The sequence below is a fragment of the Copidosoma floridanum genome, unplaced genomic scaffold (assembly GCF_036245765.1).
Source record: "Copidosoma floridanum isolate Cflo_tuat_1 unplaced genomic scaffold, Cflo_Japanese_pri ptg000017l, whole genome shotgun sequence".
In the NCBI taxonomy this organism is placed as follows: domain Eukaryota; kingdom Metazoa; phylum Arthropoda; class Insecta; order Hymenoptera; family Encyrtidae; genus Copidosoma; species Copidosoma floridanum.
The window spans coordinates 13,533,197-13,550,796 of record NW_028321894.1 but is presented as its reverse complement, the minus strand read 5'-3'; the positions used below and the strand labels follow the sequence as shown (position 1 = coordinate 13,550,796).

The window sequence follows — 17,600 nt, the reverse complement described above, 5'->3', positions numbered from 1 at the left end:
TACTATGGGATTAGTAGAACACGATTTTCAAAACAATATAATTTTTGAAGAAGCATGTAACGTTATGCTGCCTTTTCAACTACGAAATTTTTTCGCATGGTTTATTATGTCTGAAAATTTTTTTGGTAATATTATTTGGAACAAATACAAAAAATTTTTCATTGGAAATTGTGAATATGATCAAAATAAAGCTCTTTTACATTCAAACGAAATTTTTAATTCTGAAAATATGTCTTGTAAAGATTTCAGTTGACCAGAACCAACAGAAACAATGAAAAAAATATTGATACTGACAATGATGAAAGAATATTTTGTAAACATAAATTCTATAAAATATTTTTACAACTCAATCGTGATGAATGTCGAATTTTTCAAGAAATAATAGAATTAAAAAAAAAATTTTTTTCATCGATGGTCCTAGTAGATCTGGAAAAACTTTTTTGTACAAAAGATTAATTTATTATTTTGTATCAATTGAAAAAAAATTCTTACAGTGGCTTGGACAGGTATTGCTTCTATTCTGCTTTCAAAGGGAATGACCACTTACAGGACTTTCAGACTTCCTTTGGAATTAAGCACTATAGAAAGTGCATTCTTCTAGTTTGAGCCAGATTAACAAAAATTACGTAATGTAAAAGTAATTACTTTGGATAAAGCTTCTATGGTACCAAAAAAAGCGTTAGAAATTGCTGATAGGACTTAAAAAGATTTATCTAGTGGTAATAAACCTTTTGGAAATAAAATAATAATTTTAGGTGGAGACTTTCGTCAAATTCTCTCAGTAGTAAAAAACGGAAGCAAAATTACTATTGTTCAAGAAACCATAAAATTTTCTAATTTTTGGCCTTTATTTTAAATTTTCTATTTAAAAAATAATATACGTTTAATTGATAAAAATTTATCTTCATTACTACTGGATATAGAAGAAGGCAACATTAAAACTTTTATAATTCCTCAGACATTGAAAACAAATGATATGTGTTCTTAAATTTTTAATAATGATGATCCTTTTATAAGTAAAGCTATATCAACATCTCACAATAAATACCCTCACTTTTTAAACAAAAAAATTTTAAATAGTATGGTAGGAATATTAGTAACGTACTATAGTATCGATAAAGCAAATCACAAAGGAGTAGATAATATAGACAATAATATTTATACTATTTTCTTTACAGAATATTTAAATAGTAGTAAAGAAAGTCTTTTTTCACACGAATTAGATTTAAAAATCAACGCTATTGTTATGTTAATATGAAACTTAAACATATCTGAAGGACTTTGCAATGGTACGAGATTATGAATTACAAAATTATTTACATACAACATCGAAGCTGGAATAATCTCAGGTAAAAAAAAAGGAAATAAAGTCTTTAGTCTAAGTATAACACTCAATACAAACAATTCTTCTTCACTACCATTTATATTGTACAGAAAACGATTTCCATTTATCTTAACTCTTCCTATGGCTATCAATAATTCTTAAGGTCAAAGTTTTGATGCCTAAGGGTTGTACTTTAGAAAACCATTATTTTCTAATGGGCAATTATATGTTGCACTGTCTAGATGTTGAAACCAAAAAAAAATTTTCATTCCAATTGAATCAGAAAACAAATTTGAAAATAAAAATATTGTTTGGAATAAAATTTTAGAGTAACAAAAAAACTATTCTATAGTTCATTACTATTTTTATACTCTCTTGCAAATTTTATCTTTCATCAAAAAAGCAAATTTCAGTACCGTCTAGTACCCAGATTTATGTAATCATGAACAATCCGTTTTTTGTTACATGTTTTCAGATACACCATCATGGATGAAAAATTTTATCAGTGTGATAAATGTAACTCAAAATTTTTAAATCAAGAGTGTCTATCATCGCACGAAACAATTCACAAAAAAAATTTTTTTGTATGTGATCTGTGTAGCATTATAATGTTAAACAAGAAAAACTATTTGCGTCACACAAAGGAATGCCAAAATATTGAAAAAATTTTTAAGAGTATTAAATGTGAAAAAAGTTTAAAAAGAAATCATCACTTACAGAGACATTTGAAAAGGCATGAAAAAAACGTTCAAAAAAATATTTGTCAAAATTGTGGAAAAGGTTGTGTAGGGTTAACTTAATTTTCTATTTTTATTATAAAATTATTTTAACAAGCTCTAACACCTCAAAAAAATTTCGGTGCTCTCTTGAGATCCTAAACAACAATTGAAAATTTACTGAGTTAATATTTAGTATCAAACTGTCTTACAATCATGGTGACAAAATAAAGTGAATTTACGGCTGTACGGTAGATGGTGCGTTTACCCCTAAAAGCAGAGCACCTAAAAAGACATTTTAGAGTATGTAATCAAAATAAACATCGTAAGTTAGATAATTGTAACAAAATTTGTTGTTATGACGAAATAAAATTATATGTGAAAATTAGACCACTTGTAACGGTTAATATACAAGGCTTTACTAATAAATTTACATTCGATATGGGGAAAATGGGCGGGAGCTGAGGGGGAGCGGGGGGAGGTGGGGGAAGCGTGGGGGAGCTATCAAAAAAGTAGGATTACTCGAAAAACGCAAGAAAATGAAAGAATAACTCCCTTATTTGGGGGGGGAGCGGGGGGGAGCAAAACCTAGCTCTAACTCTTACGACTATATAATATAGGAAGAGGATAAGACTATATATACATATATATATATATATCTGAAATTTGTAACAGATATTTGCATCTGTGTATATATGGTGGCCAAGTGTTGTTTTTTTGTGACGGCCAGGCGCATGTGTGCATCGTCTTTTCGGTGCCTTATGCTATTCACCTTTGTCATTGCGTTAAGTCAGTTTGCACCTATGTTAACTATAGCGTTGTCCGGTTTTTACCGTCTCATACTTATCGTTTACGGTATGATCTGTTTCTCGTTTCTTGCGTTCGTTTACTCAAAATTACCACTACGTGCTTTTTTCATAATTTTTATTGAAAGTTCAGAATTACTAGAAGGTGATGGCGAGTAAATTTTTATGAATGTTTGACTGTTCCCTAGAATGTCCTGTGCTCTATGTGAAAAATCACATATTTAATACATGGACTGGAAATCCATGAATGAAGTATCGGTTGATGAAAGTTTTTTTTAGTGTACGTTGAGAAACTGTAAAAAAAAATGTATTCTTTTATCATTCACTATTGAATTATGCGTTCGTTTTTTGTGTAGTCGATCGGTCGGTTAAATTTCTCAAGAATGTATATCTATATTCACTATTTACATGGATATACATGCTGAAAGAATCGTAACGACCGAAAGATCGATCACGAAAAAAACGTACCCGTTATTGGGCACGTCCGATTATCTATCGTTCATCCGTTCGCACTCCATTAGGACCTCGGTTCATAGGAACACTACTTATAAACAAAGTACGATTTACCGAGCGATTCTTTTTCCGTACTTTAACCTATATCAACCTATTGAACAAACTTTCTTATACGGGATAACGAAAAATCGTATAAGTCACTTGAACGTTAGGTGGCTGATGGATGGCTGCGTGATGTCGCCCCTTTCAGCCACATTATGACCTCGTGACGTAATTTACTGATATTTTATTTATTATGTTAAATAATTGTCAAAAAATCACGTCTTAGCTATTACTTGGTGACTAATTATTTTGAATGACAAAAAGAATTTAGAAAATTCTCCATTTCAAATAAAGAAACTCCGTTTAAAATAGACAGTTTTTAGCGTTTAGAGCGTACTTCACGAAAAAGAAATTTTTTTGACTCAGTTACTTCACAATACTATTCATAATTGTTAACTATACAAAAGTTATTTACTTCAAACGTAATATTTAAGAAGAGTTTGATGTATAAATAGATAAAAAAATAAAAACAAAAATGTTTCAAGAATATTGTATTTAATAAGCTTGAATAAACTAAGTCTGTTAAATTTAATATAAGGGAAAAATCACGCCAACTGCCCCAGCGCCGCTGCAGACGGCCCGTGCGAGCGTAAAACACTACGTTTTCAACTTGTCGTTTCGGTCTCAAAACGTCAATAAAAAATTATCAAAACAGATACTCTTACATATTTTTTCCTTAGCTTTCTAGTAATGGCATCCGTTTTACAAAATTTTACCTCTATTACCTCGAAAAGTGCAAAAGTGCATGCGCGTTTAGTTATTAAAATGGTTGTATGTTTGCATGGGTCGTAGATCATTTTTTTTTTTTTTTTTTAACAAATATAGAACTCTATAAACTCGATGTGTGGTAAAAAGGGATAATAATAATAGTTATAACAGTAATAATGATACATAATACGTTTTTAATAAATAACCTTTTTTATTATCTAACAATTTTTCTGAACTTTTTTAGCTAGAAGACACCATTTTAATATAAAATTAGTTGATACTTCGCTTTTAATCTATTTAAACATTTTTTTTTTACATTGGTAGCCAATAGTTCTTTTTTTTATGTAGTCAGCTTAAATACCTAATTAACTTTGCTTCCGAGATCTGAGCATTTCTTTCATATCTTTATAAGCAATAAGTTTTTTTTGCCTACATATTACATATATTTAACTCATGGTAAGTGGTTCTGTAACCACTACAAATATATCATCTAGTAAATTTACTCTACCGGTGATTGTTATCAATGTACTTCCTATACACTGTATCATCTGGTTGCTATTATTTTTGTAGCCTGCAAGAAGTAACATAAACTTTTAGACTTTTTTCTATCGTTTTAATTTAAATTATGTCCAAAAATGTGTGTCTAAAATTTAAGATCAAAGTAGTGTAGAAAATTTTTTTTTTTTTAATATCTAAAGACAGACGTCAGTATAAAGAACATAGCTGTGTCTTACTGTAGCCCATGTTTATGTCTGTTCCTTGTATATTTTGTTTTACAACTAAGAATGCTACATTATCACTATAGGATTTTTAAAGTATTTATCTTTTAAGAGCTATTTAAGCTTCAACGCTGTTAAAGATGATCGCATTAGGTCTTTAATTGTAGTTTTTCAAAATAATAAGAAAACGTTGGTTTTTGTTTAATTTTTTGCAAGCAATAAATTTTTTCGTATTCTTTATAAGAAACCACTGTTAGATAAAAGTTACCATGACATCAAATAAAAGCCTCAATGTGATTTTACATAAATCATTACTTTCAGGGTTTGTGCGAATTTGACAGTTTTCATTAAAAATGTACAAAGAAAATGCTAAACCATTTTACAATAAGTTTTTATACTAATTGTTTTATAGTTAAAATTGTAAAATAATAAAGTTTCTGAACATTATAAAAATCTTCAAGTATTCGTAAAAATTTTCTTTATTGTAAATTTTTTGAATTTTTTTAAGTAAAGATTTGTTTTGGAAATAATTTAATTTTTATTGACTTACTGCGAAAATTGCTGAACCCTGTTGTAACTTTTTTTAGACAAGTCTCGGGATTCCTTATATCTGACTCTTTTAATATTTTTGGAGTACAGATCAGCTTGATGAAATTTTAATTTGATTATATTGTATATAATTCTTAAGAAATACATTAAAACTTACTTTAAGAGGTTTTTTGTAACTTAATGATTCAAGATTTGAAAAGAGTTGTTAGTTGTTAAATGTATGGCCATTTAAAAACATAAATGATATATTATTACGAAGTTTCTTAAGGGGCCAACTATTTTTTAAAGCAATTGTAACCTATTTCTCAACTTTAAGTACAAAATGATACAACTGTTAAACAGTCGAAATTACCTTTTGTATTGGTAATTTACTCGACTTCAGCCACTTTGACTTGACATATCTTTATATTTTACAAACAACTGCTACAAATTTCCGAAAACTTTTTTTTACTATTTGATTAATAATCCTTTGTACTAATGATTCTAACTTTTTTTTTAAATTGCTTATGTTGTAGCAATTTGAGGTCCTCATTCAGGTTGTACTTTAGTTGTCTTTGCATTGCTGTGTTACTGTGGACATAAAATCATCGTGGTAGCACAGTTTCTTGGGCTATGGTTTTTATAACTTGAGAGCTTCGTAGCACATACTCAGTTCTAGACCCGATTGTTACTCATTTGCTAGTTTTTACTCATTACTGCTGTGTAAATTATCGATTAACCAAAAATCTGAGACGGTTGTAACTTTGTCAATCACGACAGTATACACAGTATTCTAATTCTTAGGGCCATGTACCTTTTTCTGTCATTTATAGCGATATAGTTCAATCATATGTATAATTAGTCATATGGTTATATATTAACTAATAATTTTTTTGATTTTAGATGTTCAACCTCAACAAGGAAACTCACAGATACCAATGCATTTACCTTATCCTCTTCAAAATCAAGGAAGTATGCCTTTACCGTTTGGCTCAGCACAGTTAGCATCATACCCCCATTTTGTAACAACTCCTTTGCCTTCAACTTTCAATCCATATGCAACAATACAGTATCCAAGTCAAGGTGCGTATGCATTATTTTTATTCGAATTATAGATTTTCTTTGGGAAAGTCTAAATCTTTTCTTATAGTCTTTATTAAAATACAATAATATAGCGCTGTTTGAATTCTTGTACTGTTTTACCTAAATAAGAAGGATTAATACATATTATCGATAATGGTTGAGAGCTCTTATTTAGTCGTGATTTATTCTATGTGTTGTAAAAAATAAACGGATGTTTTTACGATGTTCTTAGCTATGTAGTTGTATGGGTATTCCAAAATAAAAATGAACAACTTGACACGGGCTACAACGGAAAAATTATTATGACCTAAGAAAACTTACAATAGTAAAGATTAAAAATCGAAAAAAAAAATTTCTATACTTCAAATACTAAGGATTCATTTGATTTTCTGAATTTTATTTGTATCCATACTAATTGAGAAAAAATTTTGATTTTTTAAAATAAAAATAAAAACTTTCGTAAGGCTTCTAACATTGATGCATTTACGACATAGGAATAAACTATATTACGTTCTATCGGTAATGTCGTAAGGTTCTTACACCCCTTATTTCCCTTCTTCTTAACTTCTAACCCCGCTTCACCATCTCATTAAAAGATTATAGTGAACCTTCTTAATCCAGGACTTACTCTTATTTCTTAAATATTTTTTTTCATCAGGATTCATGCTCGTATGAACAGAGTTTCGGGTTATGAAACGACTTCTGTATCATGGAAAAAAACTGTTCTTGCATGCACATGCATTTAAGTGGTTAAATGGATTCAAAAATTTTAATACTACCTTAATCTCTAAATTAAGAGAAAAGTTTCGTTTCACGGTTTTTTTATAACAATTTTATACACTAGAGCTTATAAATAAGCTTTTGATTAAATTTCTAAATTGAATTCAATTAACTTGGTTTTTAAAATATTGATCGTTAAAAATTTTTCTATTGGTTACTCAGAAACCAATCGTTATCATAAAGAAAATAATTTCTATGAAGGAAAAAAAAAGAAATTAACTTATACTACTTTATGTACGCACAAGTGTAAGGATAATTTTATTTTAAATCAATGCCGTTAGAAATCTTCAAACAATTGTTAAACTTAGTATGCATGCACTTTCGATCAGAATTTTCTTTTTGAATCCTATTACCTGATTTTATGTCGTAGTTATTAATTCTTAAAATTCCATCCTTAAATAAGAAGAATGAAAATTGTAAAAGATTATTGATGTATTACATTCCAACAAAAGTTTAGTAAACGACGTCCTCAATCACATGTATACTAAAACTTGAGTTGAAGTCAACGTTGGCATTTTTTACTGTTTCAACGTGACTACTGTAGAGAAAAAGGGTTTATTCTACCTAACGCAGCGGTAACCTTCTGGCCCGCAGAAACGTAAAAGCTGGCTTTCTTTATTAACATGATTTCATAAAGACGTGCATGTACAAGAACTTAATTTAGTTTAATTTATTTAGATACACATTTTATAATTATAATTATTCACAAAAAATCACACAAGAAAAAAGTTCCTTATACTTTCTTGATAACTTGATACCTTTACTTTTTATACTGCACTTTAGTATGAAATGCAATTTTCTCATGTAAAAGAATAGCTTGTGACAATTTTTAAAATTTATCAATTGATATCTATTATTAGAGTATAAGAGTATTAAGTATCAAGAAAGCTTAAAAAACTTATTGTTGAGTGTTCCTTTATCTAGATGTTTCACGTGGGTGATGAAATATTTAATTTTTTTGCATACCAAATAGTGTTGTTTAGTAATGTTAATTTCTCAACAACTATAATCATCTCTATGGATACCATACACACGCATATGTTGATACTTGTAGAGATAAAAGAACTTGCCATTGTCTAAAATAATTAATTTTCAAGCCAATTTCAAACAAAGAAAGTTGTCGATAAAATGAGACGTTGTCAAACGATTGATCTCTTTAGCTCATCAGTGTGGAGCTTTGGTGATCTTAGCTATAAAGAAATACGATGGGCTTAGATCATACCTCCACTTTAGCGCTTACATGCTGCTGTGGTGAGGTTTATGTAGGTAGTCTAGGATGTAAAAGAGGAATTAAAGAAATCCAAAAATCTCATACATATACCAAAAGCCACTATACAATGATAATCATCACATTAATCTTATATTCCTTTTTCACGTATACGTATAATTTCCAATTAAGAATTAGCACCGTCTTACAATAACTTTTAGACTTTAGTACGGTTTTATTTTTTTATTGCCTGTGTATGTGTATACTTTTTTTTAATAATATTCTGCGCATACAAGCACATCTATTACTTTAAAGTTGAACTATAATTAGAAATCATACTTCAAGACGACACTTTGGAAGCTTGGAGTCAAAAGGAAAAGAAAAGAGAAATAGTATCGGACAGAAGTAAAATTGTTTCGCTCTTGATTGCAAACTTAGACTTATCAGTGTGTTGAGTTAGCCCTCTAAGCTATACACAACTGTCATAGATTTGACTTATATTTATACTTACGTGCTTATACGCATCTGGGGTCAGATTGAGATAGTCAGTGTAAAAAATGAGCGAGGAAGTTTAGATATCTGACATATTTTCTTAAATCCAGTATGTAATAATCATCTTGTTGAAACTCCTGAAAAATTTACTAATTCTTGAATATGTTAGTATGTGTGTACTTTTTCAAGAAAATAAAATTATTCATGCATGTATGCATTAGTGCATACCAACCAAGTTTAAACTAAGTTGAAAATCATACTAAAGGTTTCGCTTTAAAAGCTCATAGTTAAAGAAAAAAAGGAAAGGAATAGTATGATTAATTCTTTTATGTACAATTTTTTTGTCATATGCATGTATGTATGCAGTTTTTTAGAAAATTATACCCATATCTATGTGATAAAAAATTAACTAAGTATGAGAGTCTGAAACTTCTTGTCAAACTTTCTTTTTTCTAATTAAAAAGTGTAAGTATGAGTAGAAGTACAAATTTGAGTTTTAATTAAAAAATTACAATACATTAGCCATCGGTAAATGTGTTAGATTTCTTTGGACTTTCTCTTATTATTTTTGGACTTATTAATCTTGCCGCAGCTGTATAAAAATACGTAACTATAAATGCTATTAGAGTCCATCATATTCGTCTGCAGTTAAGATCGCTAATGCGCCATACTGAGAACTTTAAAAAATACATAAAAAAAAGAAAACCGTCTGCTTTTTGTATAATGAATTTCTTTCCTGTTCTTCATTTAATCATTTGACTTTAAAATTTTTAATATGAAGCCTCTTAGTATATATAACTTACATTTCAAGATGTACTTGCTTGGTATGTAGTTATGTGGGTGGTTTAATTGGTGTAGTTATCTTAACAAACTACACATATACCCATGTACTAAAAAAATAAAAACGGACGACAGTCCGAAAGCGATTGTGGCAGAGTGGTAATTTCTCATTAAATTACAAACATACAAGTGAGAATAAAAATTGTCCTTCATACTATATGTCCAACGGTCATAAGAATTTCAGACTTAAAATTATTTGTCGATTTATGAGGTATATAAATTAGAACTAATATTCTATTATAAAATTTTGCTGTGAGACAAAATATTTTACATAAGTTTGTCTACGCAATTAACGTATTTTTTGGTGACTTTTACACGTATAAAAATTGTATCTAAATCGAATGTAGTCGTCTTACAATAGAATCTTCATTTTGCTGTAGTTACTTGGATAGCAAATCAAATAATGATGATAATAATTTTGTTGAGATACTCATGTAAGCGTATTTCATCAGGTATGTCAAATTTTCAGCTTACTTACTAAAATGTTTTAATACAAATGTCAAAAGAAACTAAATGAAAATAATATAACTATGTCTGCTACCCATGATTTTTGTAGTCTACGTTTGGCCACTTATGAAGCTGTATTTTGTGTCAAGAGCAAATACAAAAAAAACCGTTGGCCGGAGTAAACGTTATTGCAATCAGATAAGTAAACGAAACAGTTGGAAGAAATTGTGTTGTGGAATATATAAGGTAACTTTCTAAAAATAAATTTTCATGTTGAGATAAATGAAGTAAAGATAGATAAAGACAAGTTCCACGAACAAATAAAACATTACAGTAAGAATGTTTCTCTTTCCTTACAAAACTCTGTACAATGTCAAAAGTTCTACACTTCTAGACATTGATTTAAGGAACAAAATGTTCCAAGAATTTATAAAAAAATTTAAGAATTAGTTGTGTTAGTTGCACTTCATGCACTTTAATTATTTTGTCATTTAATTCAATTTACACTTACACATGCTTTTTGTTTTGTTATTTAGTTTTAATGTACAAATGAACAAAATAACTTTCCTGCATTTTCTATCTTGTTAAAAGTAAGAAAAATTAGTTTTCTTGCTATCTGTTATTCGTATCCTTTCTTCAAACTAATAATTGCATCAACAATTCTTTTATTTTCAATACCATAACAAATACTATAAGATCTTAGCTTTGTAAAGTAATATACTCACTCTTAACATGATAATTAAATTAAAAAGCACAACCAAATCAAATAGTATTTACCTCTCCATAATTTTACCAACGCAAATAATTTTTTTTTTTTTAATTTTCACTTGAATTTAGTGAACTCAATTTCTTAAATCGTTCTCTCAAATTGACCATTTCATCTGTTTGGATTTGAAAGTATCAATAATTTAGTTGTTCTACATTACAAGATCTTTATTATTTCAAATATTACTTTTTTCATCTATACCTTTTAAAGTCATTTTTAAATTCCACGCTCTTCGTGAGTTTTGTCCAATCACAGAACGAATAAAAAGGCTTCAGTCACATGTTCAATCAAATTATAGCAAAATTATAAAACTAAAAAAATAATATCAGAAGGACAAAGCATGATAAAAACATTTTTTTGCTTAAAAGTTTCCAGAGATCACAATTTTTAACTGATTTCGATCGTTCGTTTTGTTCTCCAGATTAGAAGGTTTGTGAGATATCTGTCATGCAGGATTTAAAATTTTTTCTTTTCTACGTCAACTGTACTTCACCTCAGAGGTAAAAAATCGTCCATTCTTGCTAAATAACACATTGTTTGAAATACATTAGTCAACGCTACGCAAAAAACAAGGTAAAAGTTATCATTCAATGTATACTTTAAAATTCCTTCAGACATCTAATTAAGACATTTCAATACCATAATTAGGAGATTTAGCATAAGGAGTCCGAGTATGGCAGACTAGTAGTATAATCTTATTTGGATTGTAGCTGTTTTAGGTAAAAATAAATTTGTAGTAAGAAAAAGTTATTAGAGACTTCAATTTTCATACGTTCTACTTTATGTACACTAGGTTTATAAATGACTTATTTAGGATGTATACATTCAAGAGCAGTCAGATAGTTGGAGTTTCCTACCTTTTCAATAATGTTACTCTAATTTTACATGTTTATTAGATTATTTATTTAACTGCTGGCTATTTTGACGAAAAAATGAAGACGCTCGTTCTTCAAATTTCAAAGAATAAATTAAACCCACACTTGGCAAGATTAGTTTAGAATTCAAGGCGAAAAGTGAAAAATCAGATGTTATACTGATAAGATGCAATCTGATTTTTTACTTTTTGTCTCTATATTTAAATATCTCTCGCCAAAGTTAAGCTGTTTTTATTCTTTGTAGATTAATGAATGTGCGCTTATACTTCTTTTTTCCAAAAATTATGTAGAATAAATTACTACCGCAAATAACGTCACCCAACTGAATTAGGAATAAGATATTACTTAACATAAATGAGTTTCTTACTCTACCCTACCGTTCAACAGATATTTTACATAGCTTACAACAGTCAATTGATTTGGAATCTGAACATCTTAAAAAAACTGTAGATGCAAATTTCTGAATCCACAGTAAATAAATATTTCTTTTTTTTTTCACCTCAATTCTCAATCAATTTTGCCAACTGAGGGCTTATTTTACTTTTTGACTTGTTAAAAATGTTTGTATACTCTTATTTTTTTGATAACATTGATAATTGCTGAATAAATAATGTTACAAAGGTAAGTGCAAAGCAATTACAGTAACCTTATTGATAAGTTAGAAACTTTAATTATTTGCGGACGGCTCTCAAGTCTGCTTACGTCATATTAAAGAAAAAAAGTTACATGTACCGATTGAAAAACAAAATGTAATTAAATTTAAAAAACAGTTTTTCATTATTATTGTAACAGAATGATGTATAAAGTTATAAGATATAGTAAATAACTAGTGAAAAGGTTCTAGCAAAATTATTAATTACTGTTTTAGGCCAATACACTACTTTTTACTTTTCAAATAGTTTTTACAAATTTTTTTTTCTTTAATCTTATCATTCTTTTTCTTTAATCTCAATAGTACAAGTATAATGATCTAAAGAAGTCAGTTACTTATCAAACAAGTTGGATTTAGTGTTTACTTTCTTACATTTCTTAGTATTGAATTTATGGAATAATTTTGCATCCTTATTTTATGCATTTTATACTTTTTCTGTTAAATGTACAATTAGTACTAGTTCGTAATGCTTTATTATTTGAGCATTATGTAAAAGAACTTCATGTACAGAAGCAGGCACGTAGTACCAGTCAGAATATTTCAAAAATGAGTCCGCAGTATTTTTGTGTACTCTTGAAATTTTCTCATGTTGATTGGCATGTTACAACAAATGACCTAAGATAATACAATAGGTTTTTAAATAAGAAAATCACAATATACATTTTAAATGCACTCACTAAGACCTCGAATCTAGTAACCTATTAAAATTAATCGTGTTGGCCATTATTAATAGAAGTTATTATGTACTGGTGGTTAGGAAAGTTCATAGATTTCGAGACATAATAAAAATACTGGCAGGGTTGAACATATGTATGTGGGTAGGTTCCCGCTAAGTTCAGATTATAAGAATATAAGTAATCTTATGAAAGAAATTGTTACAAAATCATTAGAGACGTATTAAGTACTAATTTTTCATGAGTTCATTTGATCAAAGACTTGTAAAATCTATGAAATATACACGTATATGTTGTGAAAAGTAATATGTTTCAGCACATTGTTATTTGGTTATTTATACTTTTCTACAGTACTAATTGCATTTTCACTTTAATGCACTACGACTGATATTTGTATTTGTGTACAAATAAACAATGCTAATACAATTTTAAAGTATAATAAGAAAATTCTTTTTCTTTGTTAGATTCAGAAAAATAGAAATGGTAAACTTGCAGCACTACGCTACGTAATATTCTGCACACGTACAGTTTGCTGAATACTTATGCTGAATCGTAAATTGTCGAACTACGTGGACTTTCTTCGTTTTTTATCTCCAAATATCATCCACCAATAATCACTGTATCAGAACAGTGATAAAAAATGAATTATTATAAATACACAATGAGAAATTAAAGAATTTAAAGATTTCCTTCAGTTAAAAGGGCATATCTCTGCCCCACAATATGATTAAATGGTGCAGCTAAGCCGATTTTCTTTGGTTTTTATAAAATAATTGTATCCACTCCGTTTATACTTTACAAGGCCACTTTCTCAAAAGGTATTGAATATGAAATTTAAGAAATACTATGTGTTTAGTACTTTATTCTTATTAAGAAAAGTTTGTTTCATCTTATCGTTAAAAAAATTATTCATTTATTGTCCTAATAGTTTTAGACTATTAGTTATTAAAAATATTAACACTATTATTATATATAGCATACTATATAGAAATAAAACGATCATTCTTTACAGTAAAGTATCGTACATAATATGGAATAAGCACATTTTTTTCGTCATATGGTGTATTAAAATTAATTAGACAGAAAGACATGACATACTTGTTCTTTAATTTCTATTAGGCTTTTGCTTTTAATAAATGATAAATATAATGGGCTAGTATTATGTAAAACTCAACTAACAAAAGAAACAATTATGACAAAAGAAACTAACGCACTTCAGATTTGATAGGTACCAAAATTTATATCTAGTTTTTAATATAATGGAAAAAAAAGAAAAATATACATAGTTAAGGGCACTAGTAGTTTCATTTATATAATGCAAGGTGTGGTAAAAAAACATACAGGACAGATTTACTGGGTTACAATAACGTAAAAATCTATTAAATTTTCTCAAAAGTTGTGAGGTTACTGGAATGGTAACATAAGTTCTAAGTATAGTAAGGGTGAATTTGGCAGGCAGCACTTAAAAGGTAGAGATGGATGGCATGAGGGGACAAGAAGATCACAAAAAAAATTACAGAGTCTTATGGTGTTAAAAAAACAGACGAATAAACAGAATTTTTTCTTATTTTGTAAGAAGTCATAGAAAAGGCTCTTAAAATTGTCCGAGAAGGCCAAAGAAGGCTTAGCAAGCTTAGGATATTATGAAATTGAGTAAAAATTGTATTCATAGCAATCGAATTTTCTTATATTTTTCGAGGTAGCGTTAGGGTAATGAAGTGTGGGTTGTGGGCTATGAAGCGTGAGATATGTCTTCGTATAAGTCTTGTTAGGGTAAAGGTTACCACATTACCACCTTGACCCCTGGGGCTCTTTGTCTACCCACAAAGCAACCCCGTGAAATATTGAAAAATTCGAGTAGCCATGTTATTTGTATCTAATTTAACAATATCTACAGCCCACGGATGAAATGGATGGAAAAAATAAATTATTATACTTACACAAATGCACTTTATTACATTTTATTTCCATGTACTACATACACTACGGCTGCAATCACTTGAAGATCTTGTAACATAGTTGCACTTACTGACACTTAAAAATCACAGTTAGAAGAAAAAAAGCTAAAATGGCACTAAGACTCATCTAGAAAAAACGATAAGTTAAAAGCAGATCTCTTTTTTTCATGACATAACCTGCCGATATTTGTAACAAGCAGTTGACTGCTTATGTCTCCCTAAAAGCGACTCTTAGTCTTTTTACAGCCCCCTTTTCAAAACATGTATTTCTTAGTATTCCTGAGAAATACCGTAGTCTTCCTTATCTAGTCGGATCTACTTTTATGCGATGTTTTTGCATATTTAACAATTAATTATGTAAGTTACCAAGGCCTAGTGGAATAAACTTATGTAGAAAAGATAGCTATAGCATAATCTGTTACTGAAGGGTTGGCACGTGGAGCACGTTGTGAGTGGAGCTCCGCTAGCGTGTGTTTGTATGAATATATCTTAATAGAATAGGATTTGTGCAGAGAAACAAAAATTGCTGTTGTATATACGTTGACAATATCAGAATCATGTTAACAGTCAGCAAAACTCTTTGTACTGTTAGTATGTACTCTTAAAAAAGTCCAGGATTATCATGCAAAGAGGCGAGGAACAGGACGTTTATCCTGCCCATGCAGCAAGTCCCCTTTATTGCGCACTTTCTCTTGCACTCTGAAAACTTAGAACTGCCATTGTTTACATTTTTTTTAATGTGTGGCAAGGCTCGATTTTTTTCTTGAGCATCTCGCTCTTGTACCAAGATATCTACAGGAACTTTTTTTTTGTTCTAATGAATTTTTATCATACCTTTACTGTAATGAAAAGGTAACATAACCTTATTCTATTATAAGAGACCGTGTTGAAATAACATTATTTTCTCAAAAATTTTCTTAGTGAAAAATCTGGAAAAATTGATGTGCACTCTTGATGTGCTCAAATATATTAATAGTTTTTTGGCAGGATTCTAACTTTTAAACTTTTTTCCTGATCATTCTTAAAGGATGTTCAATGTACAGTGGTAAAATTATATACATGTTCACATCCACACACCTTATTGATTTACGCGCTGATTAAAAATGTGTATAACAAATTTTTTCATTGTCATAGTTATCGTTTTGTTATTAAATCTGTAAATCAATTTTTGCCACGCAACACCACAAGCAGAAGACCGAGTAGCTTTAGGTTTAGTTTTACTATGTATGTAACTGCTAGAGGTAACAAAATTTTATAACTCTAGAAAAATTTTCTCGTTTTTTATCAAGTAAAAATTTTTTTGTATATGATAAGTAGTATCAGTGCTCTATCTAGAATTAAATGAAAATTCATGAGCCCATCGTGAAAGATGTATGCCATACATGTTGTCCAAAATATGTAAAAAAAGGCATGGATGTAAAAACAAAATTTATTATTGACTAACACGCTGATTAAAAATATGTATAACAAATTTTTTTTATTGTCATCGTTATCGTTTTGATATTAATTCTCTGAATTAAAATATACACTACTTTAGAAAGATATATATTTAATTTTACTTTGTGCCAACGGAGTATACAGTATACTATAATTACGGCTATACAACGTGTGAAGTATGTCTTGATTGCTTTGTATCTAGCCAGCTGTACAGATAAGATACCATTAGGTTATGGTAACTTAATACAGCATATTATTGCAAGACTTTAAGAATAATCCACACAAATATTTTGAAACAATTTTTACCATTTCCATACAAAAAATCGAATAGCCTTGTAGTAGAGCCTTTTTATTTACAACAAGAGTAGTTGACATCTTTTTTAAGCAATTAAAATAAACCTTAGTTCAATACTCTAAATTCCTTTAAAATTAAATAAGACCGTTACGTACTTTCTGCCAAGCTCAGTATCTCAATAGACAAACATTTATAGTAATAGACAATTTATTTTCATAAGTTTTCTGAAGTAATTAGCAAATAATGTAATAAATACTTTTTTAACGATCACATTAATGAAAATTGCTGGACATGACACGTTACCTTTTTAATATTACCTCAGTCAGTTAATATTGTATGTGTTTTGTCAGCATATATACATAGATCAGATTTAATATTCATTGCAATATTAAAATGATCTATAACCTATTAAATATTTTACTTCACCTTTTACTTTTACCATGAACGAAAAAAGGTGTCATTAATTAAATTATTCAAATAAACCTCTTACTAATGGCCATAGACGTAAATTATTCTGTAATACCATATTAAGTGATGATTTTTTTTTAATATCCCATGAAACTTTCGTGCGTATTGCAAAGTTTAAACAATAATTAGATATTGACATGGAAAGCTGTGTCCGAACCTCAATTGAAATTTGAAACATTCATTTATAAGACTACTAAGATAAGCAGATAGCTTATTACTTGATGTGGAGAGCAACATCCACTGATTTTGCACAGAATATACGCTCCTGCC

At 29.0% G+C, this 17,600-nt stretch overlaps 1 protein-coding gene across 1 annotated transcript in view; it reads left to right on the top strand.

The window, feature by feature from the left end:
• Positions 1 to 17,600, top strand: part of LOC106638117 (programmed cell death 6-interacting protein-like) — a 463,402-nt gene that overhangs the window by 286,703 nt on the left and 159,099 nt on the right. Inside the window, exon 8 of the mRNA XM_089592473.1 lies at positions 6,260 to 6,439. Within this exon, the coding sequence (XP_089448599.1) occupies positions 6,260 to 6,439 (180 nt within the window). The remainder of the gene's footprint in view (positions 1 to 6,259; positions 6,440 to 17,600) is intronic.